The sequence below is a fragment of the Rhynchophorus ferrugineus genome, unplaced genomic scaffold (assembly GCF_030347505.1).
Source record: "Rhynchophorus ferrugineus isolate W39M unplaced genomic scaffold, kcgeb_rfMv2 rfM2, whole genome shotgun sequence".
Taxonomy (NCBI): Eukaryota; Metazoa; Arthropoda; class Insecta; order Coleoptera; family Curculionidae; genus Rhynchophorus; species Rhynchophorus ferrugineus.
In genome coordinates, this window is record NW_027472581.1 from 89,494,318 (window position 1) to 89,504,556 (window position 10,239).

Here is a 10,239-nt window from a genome sequence, read left to right on the forward strand (position 1 = left end):
ACAGAAATATGTTCATATAATTGATAGGATATTTCACTCCAGGCCAAAAAATGAACTTTCCAAATCATCAAATTCGACAGACGATGAATTAAAAATGGATTCATATTAGTAATCCCTAACACTAATCTATAGTCTAGATAAATAAGACAAATTATATCATTATTAATTTGTCTAACATTGGAGAAATTTATGGAATATATTTTGAATATAGTTTGAACGAAGGTATTTAATGAAATTAAAATAGTCATAAAATATTCTATATTACAATTTTATATGTAGAGATTATATAATATTTACTATATTACACATTATTTTATAATAATAAATAAATTTATATATTAAATACATAAAGTTCACAGATATCAAATAATTATATTTTAAGAATAAATTTTACTAATAAATACTTAACTTATATCCTGTTTAAATTTTCCTGTAGTAACGTTTTGCCACTGGTATGCTTTCTAAGTCATTTGATAGAGACTGAAACAAAATATAACATCATATAGTGACGAAAAAAACATGTTATAAGACTTGTGACTGTTAACTTAATTTTGATAGATGGCAGAGGGTATTTTTTAACAGTTTTATTCTCTCTAACTCTATAAGTAATTTCTGAAAATTGCTCTTATTTTTATATTTAGCATTTATTATTTTCCTCCATCAGATGAAGGAAAATATAATTCGATAAATTCCTTATATCACTGTCAAATATCACTGATAAATATTCATTCTCGGTTGATGTCCTATTATTAATTGATAATGACGTTATAATTAATGATGGATAGTGATATATTGAAAATATATAATTCTATATTTTAAAAATTCGACTACATATTAGCTAAATCAAACATGTTGATATAATACTATGAATAATGTTTAGTGTAATAGGAAATGTTGAAAAATGGATTTATTAGATATGATTAATAAAACGAATAGTATTTTTCGACAACTCTAATTAGTGAATATTTATGATAAACTATTGATAACTCAGATAACGTTATAATGGGAATATTTGTGAAACGGAGAAATGTACTGGTTTTAGAGTTTCTTGAAATTTATCAAATATAGAAGAACATATTCAGTTTCTTTTTCAAATTATTTGTCAAATTAACTGTCAAATATGTCTCTTCTTATTCTGTGATGTTGATGTGAGATTATTATAGATTAATATAAGGTTAACCAATGAATGGATTTTTCGATATCAATTGTGCAATGGTTCGATTCATCACTTAATTACTGTTTTATTTAAATAAAACAAAATATTACAAACTATAATAAAGAAAATAATGGAAATTTAGTTATTAAGTTTATCATTATAAACCTCATCATTAGGTCAGTAGATTGTGGATTGTGGCAGAACAGTGTAACATTGATATGGTTAAATTCAATTTTTTTTGTTCATTAATTATTTCTGTTTTTAGTTGTATTCTTTTGGAAAACATTTTTCAGTTATTGTTTTCATTTTTATTGAAATATATTTCTTATCTGTGATACGACTAGATGATGTAATTTTTTTTATTATGATCTTTGTATCCATAAAAAATCACTTCGTTTTTCTTGTTCTATTATAGTATTCTATATCGGTTCTCGTTCACGTTGTAATATTCTTCCATTATTCAAATATTTATGCTGTAGATTCTTAAAAGTTATTGTTGATGTTCTTTAATTTCTTACCACTGTTTTATACGACAGCATATTTCTCCATTTAGTTATTAAAACAAATGTAATTTCTCTAAACACTACTCCAATTTTAATTTTTAGAAAACTGTTTAGAATTCATTTCAATAATGTATCATGACTCGCTAAATTTTCCTTATGGTGGTACTGTTTACTACCCTCTAAAATTCTTACTTGTTTGGCTGTAAACTATTTATAATTACTGCAATTTATTTTCATATATTATCATTCATTTTAAACCCTAAAATTTAGTAATGAAAAAAGTAAAGCACAATGTCAACACTATAACTGATAACATTGATAGCAGAGGAAGAGGAAATATTGTAATACTTCTTCGAAACAATATGTTTATAGACAGATAAAAGTATATTTGTTTCTAAAAATTATGTAAGTGTAAAATAAAATGTTCTAAAATTAATATGAAGGGGTATTGGTAATTATATCTGGACACATTATTTTGTCATTATATTCATTCTGAAAATTTAAAAATACAGAGAAAGGCACTTGTATTGATAGGAATTAAAATCAAAATATCGATAAAAAAACAAATTTTATTAATTATATTGACAAAGAAATTTTTAGTTGAAGTGCAGCATATATGTAAATTTTGTAACAAGAGACCATATACGTTTTCCAAAATAATTGATTAATCTCCAGTGATATGTAGCATTCACAAATACAGTCCAGAAAATTACTATGAATTATTTAGGCATAGAAGGTCTGAAGATGCTTTATATTAAGTTCCTTATTGTTAATGTTAAAAACTTTTGCAATATAATACTGTCTACTTTTGTTCTTCTTTGTTTTTCATATATAAAATCTATATATAAATTGTCTCCATTGGTTTCATAATATTTCTTGGTTTAATAAGGAATACATGTTATTTTTTCTACTCGATATTTATTATAATAATTTATTTCTTACCATTATCATGGTCTCTCCAAAGAACTCGAAAAGCCTGTGACCTTTTTCACCGTTATTTCCTCGGGAATATATTTCGATTTTATTGTCCCCTTTTCTTTTGGCCACGCTCTAAAATATAAGAGAATAATATAAGCTTCAGTAATATCAAAAAGTAATCAGTATTAGTGCCAGTTTTTACCTAATTATGATTAATTATTGTGGGAATTATTATTTTATAATCGTACATGTTATGTCATATAATTATGTGAGATTATATAGATATATCAAAAAATATCCTAGTATTTCTGAAGGTGGATTAACACCTCTATGAAGATTTAGGTATTAGAAATATATGTGCTCAAAATCACCAACAAAAGAATAAAAGGTATCCAATATAAATTTAAGAAATATTTATATAGGGACTCCGATATATATAGAAAATCTCTTTTTTTGATAAGACTATGACTCTTTTCTGAAGGGCTCAAATATTTAGCGTATCTATCAGTAAACTAAATTTTAAAATGTTGATTTTTGGCCTTTGAGGATCATTACCATTTTAAATCATAATGGACGGTGAGATAAATAATATACCAACTTTGATTGTCATCTCTGCTGCAACAGTCTCATCAACCTCTTGATCAAAAATAAGATTGGATTCTTGCTTGTAATCTCCACTAAAACTGATTATAGTCAGTCGATCACCATCTATGGTTAGTTCCAAATTTGGTCTCATGCTATCCACGATCCTAGCTCGCTCATAAGGTATACCTGCAAACAACTAATTTAGAAAGTTGAGAATGATTTGATAATCGGTTCAATGTTAATTTCCATGTATTCTACAACAAAGCGCTGCGTTAGACTAAAAAGGCGCGACGGACCAAGAACATTATAATTTTTCTTGTTCCTATTTTTTTAGATGTTTTAAAGTATCCTTTTTGCCAACGAGGGTTTATCTGGACTGGATCTACAGTTAAAGTTAAATAACAATCACAATGACAGATTTGCGACCATGCCCCAGCGGGATTCGAACCCGCGACTATCACAACAGTATGAGGACTGTCCTGTCGCATTTACCATTGCGCCTACCAAGCTCTTTTTATGTTGGCAAGTCAGTTAATATTAGAGTTTCGTGTAGCCATAGCCACTAGTCTTCTGCAAAGCACCATTGAAAGTTGTAATAACAAAAAGAAAGCACTGACTAAATTAGTAAATTTGATGCTTATTCAACCTATTGTCTTCCTGACACATAGCGGGTTCTATGACATACACTGTGTTGCTGTTAAGTGTGTTTTGTGAACATATACAACCAGTGAATTTGTTCTTACTATGGCACAATCCTGATGAGTTAATACAGTTGACAAATAGGTTCCTAAACAAAATTCTTACAATATTAAGTTCACCATAGAGCGCAGAACAGAATATAATAAGGTTTTGAAATTTGAAGACATATGCTAAAAAATTAAAAAGTATTAAAACTTAGTTGCTTAATATAGATAATTAGAATTTATAGTTTTATAAGTATGTTTGGAATTATAACAATTTATATTATTTTAATTAAAAGCACATGATATATATAGTAATTAGTTATTAATTACAATTTCGTAATGGTTCCTTCATATTGTCCTTAAGGTCCAGTTCTAAACTCTAACTTTATTAGCGTTTCAAGAATGTACTGCACTGATGCACTCCAAATTTATAGATGTTTGAGACATGCAACAGTTTTTACACATTATAATAATGTTGAGATAAAGGGTTTTAATCCCTTCAACCGCTGGTAAAGTCTACTCTTGACGAGTAGCTGTAGTAATTACATGTTTTTATGTTCAAGTAATTTGTCTTGACATTTTTTTATAAACCGTTTGATTTCTTCACCGTTGTTACCTTTAAATTATTGTGGATGTCTCCATTTTACCACGTCAAATTCAAATGTGTAGGCTTCGAAGTATTCAATTTATTCGCTATTTCTTAGACACTCAGTAATTTTATTGACAGCCGTCATATGGAGTTAAAATCAGAATAATTAGTCGCGAATAATTTCTGACGAAGTTATTGTTGGGTGTGGATATTACAAAAGTGGTTTATCGTATAACATATTTGCGAAATATGGGGTTAGCTTTACAGTAAGATTTTGTCCTTTCAATATTTTAAATCACTTTGCAATCTTTTAAATGAGAGATATGAAATAAAGGAATGAAGTTTCTGAATGTAACTACATGAGTCCTGGAAGGTAAGCCAGCTAGCAATAGAGGGAGAGTTTTCATGATTGTATATACATAGTTCTATGGATGGAATAAAGAAAATCTCTTGGAGACAGTCTTAGAAAGAAGATTGGATTTAATATTGGAATGCCGAATTAATGAAATGATGACAGCGAGTATGGGAGATATTCAATTTTTGTGATCTTAATATAAGAAACCTGTTAGTCAAAGGCAAGAACTAAAATAAAACTGTAAGAAAAACTAAAGTAAATTAATATTTAATTGATCTATTTATCATATTATATCATATTTATCATATGTTAATCAATATATCGTCATATGTTCTACATTCTAGGTCAATGGCTAGAATAAGCGTATACATATAATATAATACTCTATTATATTAATATTAATATTACTATAATAGAGTATTTCAACATAATAAACATATACACTTTGATAAACTAGATAAACAAATTTATGTGAACATTAAAATAAAATTTCTTCCACTTATTGAATTCCATGTAGAACTGTAAAACTCTTTATATACTTTGAGAGATACATAAGGAGAGGAAAATATACAGAAACGGGTAAAAGAAGAAATATAGAGGTAGGAAGGTGAAAAAATAAAGACAAATTAAGAGAGAAAAGGCAGGGAGATAATGGGAGGGATAAATAAAAAAAATAAAAAGTAGGGGACAGAAAGATAGTGGGAAACGGGAGGATATAGAGAGTTAGAAAAACATCATCGTCAAATATTTTAAGGTCAAAACATATATATATTTTTTAAACTATAATTCTAGTCATACCATTTTAAACGAATATCATTCCCATTAAAGTTGTGAAAAAAAAATATATAAATATATTTATATATATATATATATATATATATACATATATATATATATATATATATATATATATATATATATATATATATATATATATATATATAGTACCAAAACAAATTCAAGGATAATAATAAAAGCCAATACAAATTATTGGCCTTTAATCAAAATAAATATTCATTTTGAGAGTTTTCATAACTTTAATGGGAATGATATTCGTTTAAAATGGTATGACTAGAATTATAGTTTAAAAAATAAATCAATTAATGAATAAAATAATGTTGCCGATAAAAGGGAATTTTTTTGTGAATTTCCTCTAATAATAAACTAATATAATAATAATAAACCCAGTGCTGTATCTTAAGATTTTAGATCATCTAAAATTCATCATTTACAGTTCCCTACATTATGGCTATTTGAATTTTAAATTTTTTAATAAATTGTGTCGTGCTCTTGAAAATGGATAGTAAATATGGTTTTAATTTTTTTCTTCTACACTGAAACATTTCTAAAGTTTGGAGCAATATATAATAGAAATAAAGTAAAGTGCATAAATTATAGCTGAAGGACAGAAACCCTTCGCGACAATCAAGATATTTACTAACCAAGGTCACCCATACAATGTACTGAAATATATTTCTAACTACAAAATTATATTTATCTCATTGAACCACAAAACTGCAAGTTTTTTATACCTTCTCCATAACTCTCAATTATTTCCAGGATCAACAACTTTGACAAGTTTTTCACCTACTACAGTAATATCAAAGTAATCTTAGTAATATTGCTCAATATTCAAAAGAACATCGAATTTCATCCACAGTAATTATCATTGGGAACTTACTCACCTAATGCAATAAGATGCTCCACAAAATGTTCGTTTTTCTCCAATTTAAATCTTCCGGTATTTGACATTGTTCAAATGTACACCAGTACTACCTAAGCAACACATCCACTTACACGTAACTGATATTAGCGTTAAAATTATTAGATAGGTTTTCAAAGTATATGCAATATGCGTTATCTAAAGTAAATACATTGATCGAATGTTATTTATCACATATATCTATATTCTCCTTTTACTTTTATCGCTATTATCTGATAACGACGCTAATATTTTATTGTGTAAACTTAACGGCCTGTATATCTAATTTAATTTAAAGGTTAATAACTCGTGTTTGCAGCGAAATTACGAGGAATATTTGGCAAAATTCAAAACCTTTTTACAATTATTTGTTCAGTTAGTAATAAACGCGTCTACTTTTATTTTTGTCAGCGACTTGGTATAACGATTGATCAAAATTATCACCGGCTATAATGATCTTTCTGATGAAGGACTTTTTCAAATTCGAATATTATTCAGGGTTATAGGGGTTTTTCTTATCTTCGTTTTTGTTACTTGTAACTATATGAGTAACATTGGTAATAACTACTAATTATTGGAAAAGCGAGCTCTACTTGTTTATTATATTTTCTCGATATTTTTTTTCTTAATATACAGACAGACTTGTACCATTCAAGAATATCCACCATTTGTTCCGACTATGAATGGCACTTACGATTCTATCTGATAATTTGGTGTTCTAGAGCTTTTACTTTTGGGTGGCTTACGTTTCTTTAGAAGGTTTGAACGATAATGTAAGGTGACCTAGGGGATTTGTCACATAATTAAAATTTGCGAATACGCAGCAACAGAAATAATAATAATAACCATGAATGGTAACAGTGCTTATGCTTTTTCGTGGGCTGTATTTCCCAGACATATTATCTTAAAACGTCCAAGAAACATTAGAACTTCTTAAGTGTTCATTTGTGAAGACGCGATGCTCATTACTTTCTTCTTATTTAGTTGATTGTACTGCATTGAATACCACAAATCCAGTTTCATCAAATGGTGATTTTGTTCAAACAGTACTTCAGTTTGGGCTTTTTAATAATGTCATTCCATTCTATTTATTTCATTTATTATTTTCGGTTTGCTTTTTTTATTTATTTATCTATTTAAATAATTATTTTTATATATTTTATTATTTATTTATACATTTTCTATAATTCCAAAATCAGTGTGAACTAAAGGTGTTAGTTGCAACTATAAGGTATAAATTATAACTTTTTATATGCCAGAAATCGGTGCCAAGTAGTCCAAAGTAACTGATGTGCAGTCATAATTGAAGTGAAGTCAGGAAGTTGATCCCACTAGCTGCTTGTGTCAGCATATCTAGTGTGTTTGCATTTAACTTGTCACATAATTAAAATTTGCCAACAGCCAGCAACATAAATAATTACCATTAATGGTAACAGTGTTGATACTTTTTCGCGGGCTGTATTTCCCAGAGATAATATCTTATTATGTGCAAGGGACGTTAGAACTTTATAAGAGTTCATTTTGAAGACGCGACGCTCATTACTTTTTTCTTATTCAGTTCATTTTACTGTGATGGACAGCACAAGTCCAATCTGAGTTTCATTGAATGGTGATTTTGGTCATAGGGTATTCCAGTTTGGAATGCTTAATAATGCCATTCCATTTTAGATATTCCATTACCATTTTCAGTTCATTTCTTTATGTATTTTACTATTTATTCGTATCTTTCATATAGTTCCTAAATTAGTGTGAATAAAATATAATAGTGGTAATAATAAAGTATAAATTATAGGTCATGTATATGCCAGAAACTGATTCCAAGTTGGCCAAAGTAACTGATATGCAGATATAATTTATTGATAATTTTAAACATATACAGATCCACAGAAAATAGATCCATTGGCTCTTCTAATATTCTCCCTAAAAAAAATTGAAAAGTCCAGAAAATTGATTGTTTTCCAAATCGTTATTTGGAATCTCGCGATGTTTATTGTTATATATTATTTGACCCACCTTTTTGTTTTAATTTTAACGTTTTTATTATTTCGTTTTCAAGTATCTATGTAAATAACTGTTACACCTTATAGTAAAAAACAATCTAACCTAACTGTTAACATTAATGGTTTTGTGAAACATCAGATCAATCGATCAGTTCAATTTCGATAAATTACTGCTTCAAACACTTTTAAATTTTGATTTTGATATCACTGGCAAGGAACAGTACAAAGAACCAAACAAATTCGAGGACAATGAATTGCAACACTTACTTATTGAACGTTACCCAGCTGAAAGTATCAGAACAGTTTAGAAATTAATGAATCATCTGTTTCCTGGCATTGACGTTTTCTAGGAAAGATACAAAAGGAAGTAGGAAGTGTTTCAGTACTTGACTGTAGATCATAATGTTATTATACTTAGTTTTTTCGTTATTTTTTACTCTAGACTATCCCCAGTTGTCTAAAGTTTCTTTACATATGCCTTTTGGTTTTCATTCACTGCTACTAGTTCTGTATTATTGTGAATGAATTATAATTATAGGAATTATCATTGGTATATAGCACATAGAGATCGGTCTCAAGATAATACCTTGGGCCACTTCTGCATGGATTTCTTCCAATTCGGTATATTCACCCTCTTCATTGATTCTAAATAACATCTACATACACGTCACTCTTTATACCTACATATTAATTTGGGTATAGTTTAATTTATATAACAATTCTTCGTGCTAAACTTTGTTGAAGATTTATGCTATACCTAGGCAAACTATAAAGCATATTTATTTGTCTTCCAAATATTTCCAACCTTCTATTGTGTAAATTGAGACAAATTATTAGCCTCATTTTCTTGAGTAGTATCTTCTGAAAAAGTTAGGACTTATATATGTTATTAGAAGACAGATATGTTTTTAGAATCTAATACAAACTACTTTCAATAAATACCCTTTAAAAAGTGGTATTATTTCTTTCAATATATAAACAGGTTATAAGAAATTAACTGTCGAGGTATTTGTGATAATAGAATCACCAACATTTTTACAGTAGTTTGAGGTTTGAGGTAATGAAGACAATTTTTTTAAAATTTAATTTGGTTGTTCTAAAACGAATTTTTTTATGTATGGTTTGATGGTATTCATAATTTTGAATACCCTACGTTTTCATTTTCATTATTAAACAATTGTGCTTGTGATCAAAAGTAATATTATCTATTAATTTATATAAATTGTGTAAAAAATATTGATTATAATTTATTTTTTTATTAGTCTGTAATTTATTAGGAATTGTAAATTTGAAAACATTCGCAATTTATTGGAAAAACTGTCGATGTCTTTCAGAGAAATATGACTTATAAGTTATGACAAAATTTCCCCGATAAGATTTAAAATAACCTCAATATTTATGGTATTAGTAAATCAAATAATGAGGAAACGTCCACATTTATTTTGAACACATGACAAATATTTGATTGTATACAGGATAACGAAAGTTACATAACATTTGAACAATATTCTGAGTTACAAATGACATTAGAAACTTGTCTTGAGTGTCATTAATTTCGTAGCAATCAAAATGTATAGTTTTAAGTGCTTATTTATAAAGTATGTGGTATCTTGAAATGGAGATAGAAAAATCATCTTTCTCATTTTTCCGAATTTTTGACGTGCACTTTGGCAACATTATTGCTATTGATATTAGAGCGTTTAAAAATGGTTGAGATGAACTATTGGTCGAAGAGACTCTACTTTTGT

At 27.7% G+C, this 10,239-nt stretch overlaps 1 protein-coding gene across 1 annotated transcript; it reads right to left on the bottom strand.

Annotated features, from left to right (window-relative positions):
- Positions 1-243: 243 nt before the first annotated feature.
- LOC143191641 (fatty acid-binding protein) lies at positions 244-6,650 on the bottom strand. The gene is made up of 4 exons (XM_076396941.1): positions 6,475-6,650; positions 3,176-3,348; positions 2,602-2,709; positions 244-480 (listed from the first exon to the last, which is right to left on the bottom strand). The coding sequence occupies exons 1-4, from the start codon at positions 6,539-6,541 to the stop codon at positions 421-423; spliced, it is 408 nt and encodes a 135-aa protein (XP_076253056.1). The 5' UTR covers positions 6,542-6,650; the 3' UTR covers positions 244-420.
- Between the last annotated feature and the right edge of the window lie 3,589 nt (positions 6,651-10,239).